Genomic DNA, 16002 nt, shown 5'->3' on the forward strand with positions numbered 1-16002 from the left:
ATCTGCACCCAAGTTTCAGTGAGCAAGGGAAGTTGGTCAATGGAGGAAACAATGTTAAAAGGAGACCCAGAGAAAGAACACAGAAGGATAAGAAAAGAGATGAATGGGGGCACTCCCCAAAATTCTGGAAGGCAAACAGAAAAGAGAAGAGAGTTAACCTGTAGCAAGAAGACACCCTTTTATAGAGCAATACCAAGCTTGGTGTGTGGGGGTTAGAGTAGGAATACGTTATAACCTATATGAAAGGTATCGCAAATGAGTGACCTACCCAAGAATCCCTTTACAGTCAATGGAGAAAAAACAAGTGTTTCTCAACTGTTCTAACTTATTTTAAGCATACATTTCAGGAGGAGAAAAAACACACCCTAGAGAATGCTGAAACACCTCTGCAAAGTGGCTTTAACCTTCTGGTGAGGACGGGGCGGGGAGAAGGCAGCATGAAGATGGTGATAAAGGAGGAGGCATACAGGAAATAAAGGTCAGCGGAAGAGTTAGATTAGAGGGGAGTTTTATACCCTGGGAATGGTTTTATTTTCAGGAAAAAACAAAGAGAAACAGAAACGAAAGCTGCTGAGCGTTCAGCATTGTCTCTCCACCCAAATTTGAACTTTGCCATGTAGAGCAGTAAACTTTATTAAAAAGTTCTTCCTCAGTCACCACAAGCTTCTTGCTGAAAAACAGTTTTGATAAAACTGTTGGCAAGAATAATGGTGAACATGATTGCCAAAATGGCCATCAGAAGGAAAAATAAAACAAGAGTAAAAAACAGTACAGAAGAAAGGGGGAAAAAGAAAAAAAGAAAAAAAACCCAAAGGGATAAAAAGAGAGGAAATGCATTCAATTGCAGGGGAAAAAAAAGTATTGTAAAATTAACAAATAAGTAAACTAATAGAAAATCAAGAGGGTTTTTTGTTTGTTTTTTTCCTGTGAACAGTGGAAAAATGAAGCTTGTTTTGGTATGGAGTTGGTCCTGAATTCAGTATCTGATAGCTTGAAAATATTGAATTCTCAGTGCATTCTGCCTTTCAAGATGGTCTACCCCTATGTGGACCATCTCCTTTCTGTCCTCCTGGGTTTTATTCACAATATTCATACAGTCCTAGTAAAACTGAGAACCATACTGCTCTCTGTGGCTTAGGTGAAACTGGCCAACTAGTTAAAACCAAAGGAAGTGGCAGAGTTCCCAGCACGTACACAGAATCTGATCATCAAGGTCTCGATTCCTTAGAAATACCACAGGCAAGGGAGGAAAAGCAAAAGAAGGAAGGAGGTAGGTAGGAAGGCTAGAAACTCAAAAATAACATCAAAATCCATGAAAATCGAGGTGAAATGCCACACAATAGTTACTTACGTTAATCTGTTATGTGCAGGGAATACCATGAAGGGGAAAGAGAAGGCCAGCAGACTTTCTGTGGACTATCATCTCCTTCCATCTCCTCCCTCAGCCCCTAACGAACAATCTATCGTGTCTCACCCCATGGCTATAGTAAAGCCTTTTCGAGTCAGCTGGCAATGCCATTTGCTCTGATGCAATATGTGCTCCATGCAAAAGTAACCTCCCATTTCTCCTCCCCTTTCATGTAAACCGTTCAAAGTCCTTCCATGTGCCCTGAGGAATCACGGCCTTGAGGGCTTAATCTAAGAGATTCCTTAGCACAGCATGTCTTAGAGGGTGATGGGAGATCAATTAAAATGATAACTGGTGTCTAGGTGATCTAAACCCTGCAGAAATCTAAATCCGTTTTGTGAAGCATTCCAAGAGAGGGAAACCTAGATTTTTTTAAAAGGGCATCTCTAGAAATGTAAACAACACAATCAGTTTTCGTGGAATTACTTCCATTTCCCTGCCTTGTCTTTACAACATTGGACATCTACAGGGTAGATTTTTTAATGTTGAAGTAGTCTCCTTAGGTTGCCTTAAGTTGGTCAAAAGAGTTTAGGACATAATTCAACTTATTGCAAAAGGCAGATGAGAGGAACTGACTCCTCCTCTGTGCTTGCAGAGGGAGCCTTGAGTGACAAAGTGACATCTGGGCCTCTTCATTGCACACCTCTGGAGCCAGGTCAGACACTGGTGTCTCAGGGCCACCCGACTATCTCTTAGCACTGCAAAAGAAAGTGGATGTGCTGACAGTTCAATGTTAAAACTGTCAACATTGTGCAGGCTTCTCTGACGAGCTGGCACACAGAGACATTTAGGCAGCCAGCCACACCTTGAGATCCTTTTTGTCCACAGCGCTTTGTTGGCAAAGGGTTTGCATTAGGGAGAAGTGAAGAACGTGGCGAGCGTGATGTGAGTAATTGTTCATATGGAGACACTCACCAGTACCAAAGGAGTGTGACCATGTACATCGGCGAGGGTGGCATTTTGCTCATGTACAGCATCCTTCTCTGGCAGTAAGGTCACACAGAGAGCAGACATTCCTGGTGGGGTCTCAGTGGGGATCAGTCTCTGACTACACCTGGAGCCCTGAGTGCACTTGGCACAACCACATTCCTCACCTGGGGTCTGGTGTGGGGCTGCAGGGCTGTGGGAAACAAATGCCCGCCTCAGCCTGGAGCTTGCAGCTCACAGCTCACAGCTCACAGCTCTGGATGCGCAGGGGTGCATATAGGCGACGATGGGACCCATCCTCCTGTGTGGGGCCAGACCGAGGAGACAAGGGGCCCAGCAGCAGCCATGTCTCAGCAGAGCCTACTACCCTGCAGGCACATTAGCTGAAGTGGGGGTTGGCAGTGAGTGGGACTAGATGATCTCCAGAGGTCCCTCCCAACCCCAACTATTCTGCCATTCCGCAAGTGATCTGTTTTCAGCCAGTCCACTTTAAACCATTTCTGCTCTTTGATTATATTCACAGTCACGCTTCTTGATAGTTAGAATCTGACCTATCTTTCCACTCCGGATGACCTTGCCTTTTATTTTTCCACCTATCAAAAATGAGAACATTTTTTCTTCCCCAGTTTGGGATCCCAGTACTGACTTCCTCCCAGACACCTTGGCCACTTTTTTTCCGCCACAATATGGCTTGCCTCCAGAGAGTGCTCCCTGGATGGAAGTGGGATCTGAAGGATCTTGCTGGTGCCCACTAGATGCTGGTGGCAGCTGCATCATTCATTTTCATGATCAAGAGCATCTGCACCTGAGCAGGTACAGTCTGGAGAGCCAGGCCCAGTGAGGACTTAGAGCCCATGTTGCCAAGTTGCACTGCACTGTTCCTCCACAGCCTCCTCAGCTCTCACATTGTGGTGGTGCTCCGGGCAGGCAGGAGGGAAGCCAGTGAGCCTCCTCCAGCCTGGCAGCCTCTCTAGAGGACACCCAGCTCCTGCATAGACTTTCAGTCTGTCCAGTACGAGGACCCAGAGCCCCATGGTGTCCCCATTACTAGCACCCAGAAGCTGATGTCCTGGATGGTTGCAGCCTTGCTACAGTTGCTGGTATGCAGACCTCGTCTCCTACTCACCAGCTTGAAGTTCACTACTGTCCACATGTGCCCATTCAGCTCTGGGGCCCCCAACGTAAGAAGGACATGGAGCTGTTGGAGCGAGTCCAGAGGAGGGCCACGAAGATGATCACAGGGCTGGAGCACCTCTGCTATGGAGACAGGCTGAGAAGGTTGGGGCTTTTCAGCCTGGAGAAGAGAAGGCTCCGGGGAGACCTCATAACAGTGTTCCAGTACCTGAAGGGGGCCTATAGGAAAGATGGAGAGGGGCTTTTTACAAGGGCATCTAGTGATAGGACGAGGGGAAAGTTTTTAAACTGAAAGAGGGGAGATTTAGCTGAGATATGAGGAAGAAATTCTTTACTGTGAGGGTGGTGAGACACTGGCCCAGGTTGCCCAGAGAAGTTGTGGCTGCCCCCTCCCTGGCAATGTTCAAGGCCAGGTTGGATGAGGCTTTGAGCAACCTGATCTAGAGGAAAGGTGTCCCTGCCTATGGCAGGGGGGTTGGAACTAGATGATCTTTAAGGTCCCTTCCAACCCAAACCATTCTATGATTGTATGATTATGAAGGGACGAGTCAATACAGAGAAGCGTACTCAATTAGAGAAGTGTACTTAATAGAAACCTGTTTACACTCAAGCAGCCCCTTTGATACCCTTTTCCCTTTGTTTTCCCATTTTAATCTCCAACAACAGCTTAGTTGTCAATTGCATTTTCCTTTAGAATCAAAAGGAGTTTTCATAAGCACAATCACCAAGAGCTCGTCTGAGTGTCTTAATTTCCTTATTATGAAATTAATAAGTAATATGCAGATTGCATGCTGTAGGCATCCTAGTCAAGGGAAGGTTTAAAGGAAAGTTGAGAGAGGAGACCATTGCAGTGGCACTGTGGATCTATAGAAGAAGTGCTTCCAAACGGATGTGGAGAAGCTCCTGAGGAGGCATGTGGATGGAGATGTGCTCTAGAAGGAGGTACTCTATGGCCAGCGGCTGAACCTGTAAGGAGCTGTGGCCTGTGGGAGACCCAGACCAGGGCAGGGCCATCCCTGAAGGACTGCAGGCCCTGGACTGGGGCGTGGGAGGGATTTCACGGTGGGGGCTGGAGTGGATCAGTGGCCTTGTCATGCCTGGGCTCAGCCACATCAGCTGATCCCAGTGCAGTCTAGTACCCTCTTCTGCACAGGCAGTGGTAGATCACAGAATCACAGAATCACAGAATGTTAGGGATTGGAAGGGACCTCGAAAGATCATCTAGTCCAATCCCCCTGCCGGAGCAGGATTGCCCAGACCATATCACACAGGAACACGTCCAGGCGGGTTTTGAATGTCTCCAGAGAAGGAGACTCCACAACGTCTCTGGGCAGCCTGTTCCAGTGTTCGGTCACCCTCACCGTAAAGAAGTTTTTCCTCATGTTTATGCGGAACCTCCTGTGTTCCAGCTTGCACCCATTGCCCCTTGTTCTGTCAAGGGATGTCACTGAGAAGAGCCTGGCTCCATCCTCATGACACTTGCACTTTACATATTTATAAACATTAATGAGGTCACCCCTCAGTCTCCTCTTCTCCAAGCTAAAGAGACCCAGCTCCCTCAGCCTCTCCTCAGAAGGGAGATGTTCCACTCCCTTAATCATCTTTGTGGCTCTGCGCTGGACTCTCTCTAGCAGTTCCCTGTCCTTCTTGAACTGAGGGGCCCAGAACTGGACACAATATTCCAGATGCGGCCTCACCAGGGCAGAGTAGAGGGGAGGAGAACCTCTCTTGACCTCCTAACCACACCCCTTCTAATACACCCCAGGATGCCATTGGCCTTCTTGGCCACAAGGGCACACTGCTGGCTCATGGTCATTCTGCTGTCCACTAGGACCCCCAGGTCCCTTTCCCCTACGCTGCTCTCCAACAGGTCTGTCCACAACTTGTACTGGTACATGGGGTTGTTCTTGCCCAGATGCAGGACTCTACACTTGCCCTTCTTATATTTCATTAAGTTTCTCCCCGCCCAACTCTCCAGCCTGTCCAGGTCTCTCTGAATGGCTGCGCAGCCTTCCGTTGTGTCAGCCACTCCTCCCAGTTTGGTGTCATCAACCAACTTGCTGACAGTGCACTCTATTCCCTCATCCAAGTCATTAATGAATATATTGAATAGAACTGGTCCCAGTACCGCCCCTTGAGGGACTCTGCTAGACACAGGCCTCCAACTGGACTCTGTCCCATTGACCACCATTGGACAAAGATGACTTTATTCAAGGCAGAATCCAATCAAGATTTCTTCAGCCATTCCCCCATTTATGGGTATTTCCTATGGGGAAAATGTGACACTTCTCTTCCTGTCAAATCACCCACCCTTCCACAAGGCCAGCCTCTCCTTGCCCTGCCTCCAATCCCTCTGCCTCATTTTGGAAGGGATAAAACCTCATTGACAGTTTCTTTTCAAGTGGGGTTGAGACCGCAGCCAAGTGGAAGAGCGTCCTGCATCACCTAAGGTACAGGGATTGAACCCTCCAAGACTGGAGGACCTTCCGTTATGTTCTGCCCTGGTTCCTCTCAATCACAGCACACAGATTTTGAAATAAAAGGTGTGAAAGTCAAGGACTGAGTATGGGAGGGAGCAGTGATGAAGATAATCCAGAGCTCCATGCCAAGCCCAGTCACCCCAATGGGCATGATATGCAAACCCTATGGAGATTGGGTGCCTTTTCTTGCCATGGTGTGTCTCCAGAGAAGTTAGGGTTAGCTAAAGCTTTATTCCTGTGCTTTGGTGGGGTTTGTGATGCAGCAGAGCAGCTGGTGCTTTGCAGCAAAGACACGAGGTTGTGGGTACATTCTGCTCTCCCATAGGCTGCTGGAGAGTGTGTGTATCACGCCACTTGCGGGATGATCCTCATTCTTTAGGGGCTGATAAGCTCCAAGGATGAAATAGCTGGCTTGATATATGAGTAGAGAGCAGCAGGTGTTGTCTGCATTCATTTCAGCAAGGCTTTCAGTACAGTTTCTTGTAACATCCTTAAAGAGCAGCTGGTGAAATACGGGCTGGATGAGCAGACAGCGAGATGAATTGAAAATGGGCTGAATGGCCGGGCCCAACACATGGTGACAACTGGCACAAAGTCTACGGCGTGTTCCCCAGGGATCAATACTGGGTCCAGTCTTGCTCATTAATGATCTGGATGAGGAAACAGAGTGTCCCCTCAGCCAGTTTGCAGATGACATCAAACTGGGAGGAGTGGCTTCTATGCCAGAGGGTTGTGCTGCCATTCAGAGTGATCTTGACAGGCTGGAGAACTGGGCTGACAGAAACCTCATGAAATTCAACAAGGGGAAGTACAAGGCCTGGAGAGGAATAACCCCAGGCACCAGTACATGCTGGGGGTCAACAGGCTGAAAAGCAACTATTCAGAGAAGGAAGGGTTGGGTTCATGGTGGACATCAAGCTGACCATGAGCCAGCGAGGCATCCTCCATGGCAAAGAAGACCAATAGCATCCTGGGGTGCATTAGGAAGAGCTTTTCCATCAGACAGGTGAGGTAAGCCTTCCTCTCTGCTCAGCACTGGTGAAGTCATGTCCAGAGTGTTGTATCCAGTTCTGGACTCCCCAGTACAAGAGAAATATGGACTTTCTGAATCAAGTCCAGCACAGGGCCAAAAAGATGATGCAGGGACTGGAGCATGTCTCCTAGGAGAAAAGGCTGAGGGAGCTGGGACTCTTCAGCCTGGAGAAGAGAAGGCTCAGGGGGAAGGGAATGAAGAAGAGAGAGCCAGGGTCTTCTCAGCAGTGCCCAGTGACAGGACAAAAGGCAATAGTCATGAATTAAACCACAGGAAATTCCTCCTGAACACAAGAAAACCCTTCAGTCCAGAGGAGGCGGTCAAGCACTGGAGTAGGTTTGCCACAGAGGTCGTGGAGTCTCCATCTTTGGAGGTATTCGAAGCCGCACTGGACACAGTCCTAGGCAGCTGGCTCTAGCTGACCCTGCTTTGAGCTTGTGGGTTGGACAGGACGAGCTCCAGATATTTCTTCATACCTATATGATTCTGTGATTCTGCAAATCCCATCTCCATTAAAGATCATGCATAAACTGAAGGGACTCTTCCCACAGCTGCCCACATTTAGCCATGGCATACTAAGCACCAGAAAGTTTGGGAGCCTCGGTGGGACAGGCTCCATATTCATGCTCTGCCTGTATCTATCGGGTGCAGATGGGAGAGGCCTTGCCTCAATGCAGTGGTGGCAACCAGTCACAGGCCCACAGAAACTGGGACTGTCTGAGATGCCCTGGGTGGTCTGTCACACACCTGCTCTGAGTGGTGATGGCTTTCCTGTGCTGTCCCTGCCAGCTAAATGCAGCTGTGCTGGAGAGCCCTGTCATCTCAGGTAGCGCTACAGGTCTGGATTTGGCCATGATGTTGAGCAGCTGCCCTGAATGAGATGAGGTAATGGAAGGATGTACCTGAGCCAAATGCCGTTATTCTCACTGGAAGCCTAGAAAATACAGCTGATGGAGAAAAGGAGGAGAAAGACTGAGGTCTCCTGTGGCAATGACCACGTTTCGTCAGCTGACTATCTCTATAGGTTCTGGACAAGAACATAATGAGGAGGTACAGGTTTCGTTGTCCTAAAGGTGATCATCTGCTGTCATTTCATTTGGCCAGGCTCAAGAATGGTGCTGCCAGAAACTGCCTTACTTCAACATGGTTCCATTAGACCTTGTATCTACCCGCACGTATCTTGGACTGCCTCTGACACCTCAGAGGTCACCATGTGTTTGAGTCTGAAGAAGTCACTCCTGGCCTCCCTCTCCAGTAATTACTATGGGAGCTGAACAAAGCTGCTCCCAGGCAGCAGGTGCCTATTCTGTGCCCACCTGAACTGAGGCAAGAGGAATCCTACCTCCTGTGGGTTTGTGACAGTCATAGGTGAGAGATGAGTCCCCTTCCAGCCCCAGGACTACAAACCCAGGATGAGATGCCTCAGTTGACTCTGCTGCATCCCTTCCCTCATCAAGGATAAAGGAGACAACTCCCTGTCCCTGCCTGGGTGTCCTGTCTAATGATGGGACAAGGAAAAGTGATTCTTATGCCCAAGTCTTTTATTTTTTTTTTTTTAATTATAAATGGCTCTGCTGGAAAGAAGTATTTCCCCCTAGGTGAAGGAGGAAATATCAGTGATGACTTCACTCTGTTTCAGAGCAGGCTCCCCAGGAGCCCCAGGGACACCTCAAGGGAGCCTGAGAGGGGACAGAGAAACAACTGCCTTGGGCTGGTCCCTCTGCTGCTGAGCTGGGCTGGGCTCCTGGGACAGAGGGAGCTGATGGTAACAGAGCAGCACTGCAGAGAGAAGAAGGGGGGAGGTGTGTGAGGCTGAGAGAGCTTAAGGATGGTGAGAGCGCAATGGGGGAGACATCTTCACAGCCCTCTATGTGGTAAGTTTCCGGGTGCAGGGCAAAGAAGCTTCAGTTCCTGGAGGAATCTCCTAAAACTGGTACCTCTGACAGTTTATGGGATCTGTCAGGAGGACTCTCATCATTTCTCTAATATAGAGAAGGAGGACGTGCTTCAGAGCAGAGCTTCCCTGCTGCGCCATCAGAGGGACAGGACATGATGGCTTTCTTCTCTCGGGTACAGTTACAGGGGTGTGAAGGTGGGTGTGCAGTGAGGGGTGCCCAGGGCTATCCTTCAGAGCAGGGTCCCTGAACCCCAGGAAGCTGTGTGCTGGAGCAGAGACTCTGCCACCTGCCCGGGTCAGCGCTCAGCCTGCCTGGGGAACTCCCCACGGTGCTGCAGAAAGAAGCTGTGGGTGGAAGAAATTATCCCTGGTAGGGCAAGTTAGGATCCTTCTGCTGTCAAAAGGGTGCTGCATGGGTCAGGTTTGATCACAGCTCCAGCTTACCCCTGGGCATTACGAAGGGGACTTTCAAGAAGAATATCAAGGAAGTATTTTCCTGAAAGGTAAGGAGTCTTCGCTTTGAGTTTTCCACTCCTGGTGGGCTGGATGGGCAGTGGGAGGTGGGAATTTATTTCTCTGCTTTGGAGAAGGCCCTGAAAACTCATTTCTCTTCAGGACTTGTCTGAGCTTCTCCTGACCCCTGCCCACACAGAGATGCCCCTGGGCAGTGACCTGCTGCCAGGAGGGGTCTGTAGAGCACAGCTGAGCACAGAGTGGGTGGGATGAGGTCTGTGAGCACTGACAGGGAGGTGACATGGGCACAGAGAAGCAACTTCAGGGACAGCTCCAGGCAGCAGAGGCATTTTCAGGGAGGTAGAAGGAGCTGCTCCCAGAAATGCCATGGGAGTGTGGATTTGGGTGCCTCCATGACATCCCTTGCAGTGCAGACACTTTCCCAGAGCAACCTTCTGGGTTCTCCCACCCAGCACAGCCTCTACCCGCAGGGTCGTGGGGTTTCAGGCTGAGTCTTCTTGGCAGCCTGATCCCCAGTGAGGAGAAACCCCTGAAAACCTTCTGTCTGTCCCTGTCCTTCCTCCTTTGTCTGGAGTATTGGGGCATTTCTCTGTATTTCCCTTCCTGCTCTTGCTGGTTTTGTCACAACCCCACCTGGGGCGCTGGGCATGTCAGTGTGTGGGGCTGGCAATGAGCTGACCCTCACTTCAGGACACCCCATCTTTAGGACTTTTGACTCTTTCCCTGGGAATCCTGCTGGGCTGCAGGCTGCCTCCCACAAGGGCCCAGCTCTCCTGTGGAGTCTCTGTGCCCCAGAGAGGAGCCCCATGGAGAAGACATCTTGGCATTAATGCCATGTAAATGCGGATCATCATGTCTATGTGGGCAGCTGCAATGAGCCCTGTTTGTCCCTGGCTGGGAGCAGGGAGCTGAGATCCTCCTTGGGTAGGATGAGACGGTGGAGAGGGGTTTGGAGATCTGCACTTGGAAACTGGATTCCTCTGCTCTCAGCAGTGTCCAGTTTCTTCAACAGGAAACATCGGGGTGTGATCATTCTCCAGCTCAAAGAGGTGCCAGCACAGGGCAGCTGAGACTAGGGCTGATGCACAGAGCAGCTCTCCCCACTCTGCACCAAGGGACAGTCCCTTTGCCTGTCAGCACCCACAAGGTTTCACTTGGAGTGCAACAGGAATGTCAAAAAAACCCTCAAAACCCTGCCTCAAAAAACAGTCCTCAGTTGTGGTGAGGCAACGAGAACAAAATAAAGAAAACCAAAGCTCCACAGCTCTACTCCGCAGTCATGTGGAATGGGAGTGACAATGCTGAAAAGCTTTTTGATATCATGAGTGGATTTAATCTGAGATCACTGTGTTCTTATCTCCCTACTGATCTAAGGCAGGACTGTCACCTCAAGAGCCCATCTCAGAGCACCCTCCTCCCAATGGCACCATCAGCCAGCATCAAACAGACCTCCCAAAAGGGACTTGCCAAAGGTCTTCCTGAATAGGGAGAGGCAGTTTGTGGGTTTTCCATGAGAACTGGAACAGGTTTTGCTCGAAGAAGAGTGCCCTAACTTCTCACTGCCTTTTCCTCCTCGGACAGGTCCCCATGCACAGAAGGAGCAAATGTCCAACAGCAGCTCCATCACCCAGTTCCTCCTCCTGACATTCGCAGACACAAGGGAGCTGCAGCTCTTGCACTTCTGTCTCTTCCTCAGCATCTACCTGGCTGCCCTCCTGGGAAATGGCCTCATCGTCACCGCTGTAGCCTGTGACCACCGCCTCCACACCCCCATGTACTTCTTCCTCCTCAACCTCTCCCTCCTTGACCTGGGCACCATCTCCACCACTGTCCCCAAATCCATGGCCAATTCCCTCTGGGGCACAAGGGCTATCTCCTACACAGGATGTGCTGCGCAGGTCTTTTTCTTTTTCTTTTTGATTGCAGCAGAATTTTTTCTTCTCACCATCATGGCCTATGACCGCTACGTGGCCATCTGCAAACCCCTGCACTACGGGACCCTCCTGGGAACCAGAGCTTGTGTCCACATGACAACCGCTGCCTGGGCCAGTGGGTTTCTCACTGCTGTGCTGCACACTGCCAATACATTTTCACTACCCCTCTGCCAAGGCAATGCTGTGGACCAGTTCTTCTGTGAAATCCCCCACATCCTCAAGCTCTCCTGCTCACGCTTCTGCCTCAAGGAAGTTGGGCTTCTTGGGGTTAGTGCCTGTTTAACTTTTGGGTGTTTTGTTTTCATTGTGCTGTCTTATGTGCAGATCTTCAGGGCTGTGCTGAGGATCCCCTCTGAGCAGGGGCGACACAAAGCCTTTTCCACATGCCTCCCTCACCTGGCCGTAGTCTCCCTGTTTATCAGCACTGGCATGTTTGCCTACTTGAAGTCGCCCTCTATGTCTTCCCCATCCCTAGATTTTGTGGTGTCATTTCTGTACTCGGTGGTGCCTCCAGCAGTGAACCCCCTCATCTACAGCATGAGGAACAAGGAGCTTAAGGCTGCCCTGAGGAAACTGATGATTAGATGGTTTTCATTAGCCATATACTGCTAGCCTTCCTCTACAAATGATTCCCTCTGTGTGTCATGACAGCCCAAGCCTATCTTTCCTTCTTCATGTTTCTGTTTCTCTTTCTCACTTGAGATGATGTTGTCTTCAAAGAACTGTTATTTTGCATTGTCTCCTACTTCAGTGTCCACCGTTCTCATACAACCCAGGGACTTTGTGTAAATGAGGACCCAGGTTCACTGTATAGTTGATCAAAATAAATGAAACTGCAGCAACTTCTTTGTCCGAGATCCATCCTCAGTGGGGTAGGAATGACACAGGGAGGCTGGAGAAGAGAAAAGGGGACACAGGGTGCCATTGATGTGCTTTGCCTTGTGCCACGGATCCCCCCCACCTTTGGGGCTCATCTGTCTCTGTTCCCCAGAAGCTGCTGTGCCCTTCAGAGGGGCTGGTGCTGTGGGGCAAGTGCCCACGGCATTGCAGAACCCTGTGGCAGGCACTGCTGTGGGGCCATCCCAGACTGGTCTGTGCTGGGGAGAGGGCAAGGGAGGTGGAGAGAAGGCAGGGAAGGTGGGGAGAGTTGGAGGGAGCTGGGCTGGGCTGGGCTGGAACATGCCCAGGAGAGGAAAACATGAGTGTATAGCTTGTCCTGCGTGACCATGCAGGATGAGGACTCACAGAAAGGGGTTTGTGGCGCAGAGCCAGGGCTTGTGGAAGGAATCAAAGACATGCAGGTGCAGGAGAGAGGAGGCAGGTCTTTGTCCATAGTGGCAGGGACAGACTGCAAAGGTGACCCAGGGCCTTCATTTCCCCACAGCCTCTCTCAATGGCCATTTCCAGCACTGGCCCCTCACCTCAGGTTTGCAGTTGAGATTTCCTGTGAGACCACCTCCATCTTCCTGCTGGGCCAAGGGTCTGTTTGGGGGCAATGGCCAGCCCTGCCCGGCCTCTCTCCTTGCCCAGAACCAGGAGACTTTAGAGCAGGGCTGTCTGTGAAGCCCCTCGTGGGAAATGGCTGGGGCAGGGCAGGGTTTGGGTGCTGGGGGAGGCTGCAAATGTAGGAGGGTCATAGAGAACTGTGATCTGAAGGCTGCCTTTGGAGTCATGATGGGGGAAACTTTCCCCACCCTTGAGTGTACACTTTGCCATGCTGTGCCTGCACAGTGCGGCCGTGGGACCATGTATGGGCACTGGGGCTGGACCAGCACAAGGACAAATCACTGACAGGGGCCACGAAGCAGCTGCCAGGAGGTGTCAGCAAGGACTGGCTGCAAAGAAGGACTTTCTGAATTTTGCCTTTGTTATTGGGGCATATTTGAAGGAAAGGCAAAGCTCACCTGGAGATGCTGGTTGCAAGGGAAGTCAAGAGCAAAAAGAAGAGCTTTGATAGATTCAGAGAGACCAAGACTGAAAAAGGACAACGCAGGGCTGCTGCTGAGTGGGGAGTGTGATTTCATAACAGCAGACACAGGTGGGGCTGAGGGACTCAATGCCTTTTGTGCCTGAGTTTTACTGAAAAGGTCTGCAGGCCTCTGTGCTCAGGGAAGAGGTTCAAGGAAGAGGACAGCACATATTGGCTGGAACCTCAGGAAATACAGCAAGGGCATGCCCCCCTGCATGGTACTCACTGTGGTGATGGCACAGGCTGGGGGCTGCCTGGCTGGAAGCAGCCCTGTGGGAAAGGTCTTGGTGGGCAGGGAACTGGACAGGAGGCAGCCGTGTGCCCTGGCAGCAAGGGAAGCCAGCAGCACCTTGGGCTGTGCGACCAGGAGGTTGAGGGAAGGGATTATCCAGGTTACTGCATCCAGGTCTCAGATCCCAATACAGGAAAGATGTCCATAAGCTGGAGTGGGTTTAGAAAAGGGTCCCCAAGATGGTCAGAGGCTGAAGCACTCTGCCTTTGAGAAGAGGCTGAGAGAGCTGGGCTGGTTCATTCTGCAGAAAGGAAGATCTTGACAGGAACATGTAGCAGCATGGTGCCGTTCCCATGAAGACTGAGTTAGGCTTATGTGCATGATACAAGACACAAGGACAAGAGGCAATGGGATGAAACAAGAGAGGAGAAAGTTTTCCAGCATGACGATAGTCAAGTGCTGGAAGCTGTTTCCCAGAGAGTGTGCACCGGCTTTATCCCAGAAAGTGACCAGGTCTTATATGGATAAAGCCCTGAGTAATCTAGTCTGAACCTGCTTTGAGCAGGAGGCAGCTCAGGATACCTCCTGAGATCCCTTCTAGCCTGAATGATGATGCCCTTCCTTCCCCTTCATGTTTTCAAATTAGGGAAACCTCTCAGGTTCTTCCTGACCACAGAAATAATTCACAGCAGGCACCAGGATGCTTCACAAGTGGCTCCAAACAGCCCCAACCCACATCATTTGCTTCCCTTTTCATTTCCCCCTACCCATGATCTTCTCTTTTACAGTTGTAATACTCTCCAGAAAGAACATCCTACCCTGTTAGTCCTTGCATTTCTTGGTTTGTACCCTCTATTGGTATTTCTGAGTACTTGCTGTGGTATTTTCCACCTTGGTTAGCAATTCCATTAAGCACATCATTCTCTTTCATTACCTGTAGTGCCCTGCAATTCATCATATTCTTATGTTGTTTGAGGCACTGGCCCACAAACCTTCAATGCTGATGTGTTGGAGTTTCAGTCCAGAGGAACCTTGAGACACTTGTGGATTTGGCAAATAGAAACACTTTGATGTTTTACAAGGCAAAGGGGGCAAGGTCTGCAGTGGGGGCAGAATAACCTCATGCAAGCTGGGACCTGACTGGCTGAGGAGTGCCTTGAGGAGGAGGGCATGGGAGTTATGATGGATGACGTGTGAGCCAGAGGCTTTCCCATTTTGAAAGGAGGATGGAGAAACCGGAGACAGTCCAGAGGAATTCTGTCATGATGGGGTTAGGGGCCTAAAGCACGTGAGCTGTGTGGAGAGGCTGAGGCAACTGGGCCTCTTTAGTCTGCTGAAGGGGAGGCACAGGGCAGTCTAAAAGCAGGTGACACCTGCCTGGAGAGTTGATGGTGGAGCCAAACTCTTCTGCAGTGCAGATGGTATGGCAGTGGCAACAGCCACAAACTGCCTCCAGGGAGCTTCACACTGAGCATTGGGAAAAACTGACTAGAAGGGTGGTGCTGCCCTGCAGCAGGACACCCAGAGACTCTCTGGGATCTCCATGGTTGGATGTTTTCAGCTCCCCAAAATGTTAGTCAACCTGACCCCATGGTTGGTGAGACCCACCCTTTGGTGGGAGGCTGGACCAGAGACTCCCCTACCAATCCTTTCCCAAAAAAACTCAGTTCCATGAGCCTGTGCCTTGCAGTGTGCCCCAGGAGAAGAGATTCAGCTAGATGTGAGGGTCTCTACAGCAGAGGCTCCTGGCACAATTCGGGGTGGAATTGTCCTTTGCTCAGGAGTTCTCTAGTCCTACCTTTGATTCCTCTTTATGTTTCCTGGCCAGCCTCCCTATCCATGTGGTGCTTTAGGCTGTGAAGAGAATCCAAACTGAACTTTTGACTACATTAGTCTTATTTTACATGCTGAAATGCAGGGCAGACGAAGGGAGCTCAGAGCTTCCAGGCTCTCTGCTGCACACTTAGAACTTTGGAGACTGGAAATGCAGGGAACTGTTGTGTCAATGTACACCAGGGGTCAAGAACAGGGGGTACCAGTCACAGCAACACATGAAAATTTTGCCTTCCTTTGTTCCTTTTCATAAATCTGGGATCTTTACCTGGGCCTCCTTTGGCTAAAAAAAGAGACAACTACCCCATTCCACCCCTCCACCTCTTACTGAAACCAGGGAGAAAATATATGGTGCAGGTATGATTTAAGGGCAATTCTGTCTATGAGGTGTAACCTTTACATGATAACAAAGAGATCACAGTGAGAGGTAAAACACTGTTCTAAGAACTTCATGCCAGAGGTTAACTACTGACAAAAAATACCTACTTGGACAAGAACAAATAACTGTTGGGAAGGAAATGAAAGACCTTTATTTCAACTTCATGAAGAATAAGGAGTTCCCTTACAGCACTGTCCTCTTTCTGTTATCAGTTATAGTAACACTAATTCCAAAACACCCTTGAGAGCTTCTTTATTTTTCCTTGGCTCCAAAGACCAACCTGCTCTGGCCTGGGAAGGACT

The 16002-nt window shown here is 50.0% G+C and overlaps 1 protein-coding gene across 1 annotated transcript; it reads left to right on the forward strand.

Moving 5' to 3' along the window:
• Positions 1–10957: 10957 nt before the first annotated feature.
• Positions 10958–11899, forward strand: LOC137675546 (olfactory receptor 14J1-like). Its single transcript, XM_068421673.1, has one exon. The coding sequence runs from the start codon at positions 10958–10960 to the stop codon at positions 11897–11899; it is 942 nt and encodes a 313-aa protein (XP_068277774.1).
• Positions 11900–16002: the final 4103 nt, after the last annotated feature.

This window comes from Nyctibius grandis, chromosome 34, assembly GCF_013368605.1.
Source record: "Nyctibius grandis isolate bNycGra1 chromosome 34, bNycGra1.pri, whole genome shotgun sequence".
Lineage (NCBI taxonomy): Eukaryota > Metazoa > Chordata > Aves > Nyctibiiformes > Nyctibiidae > Nyctibius > Nyctibius grandis.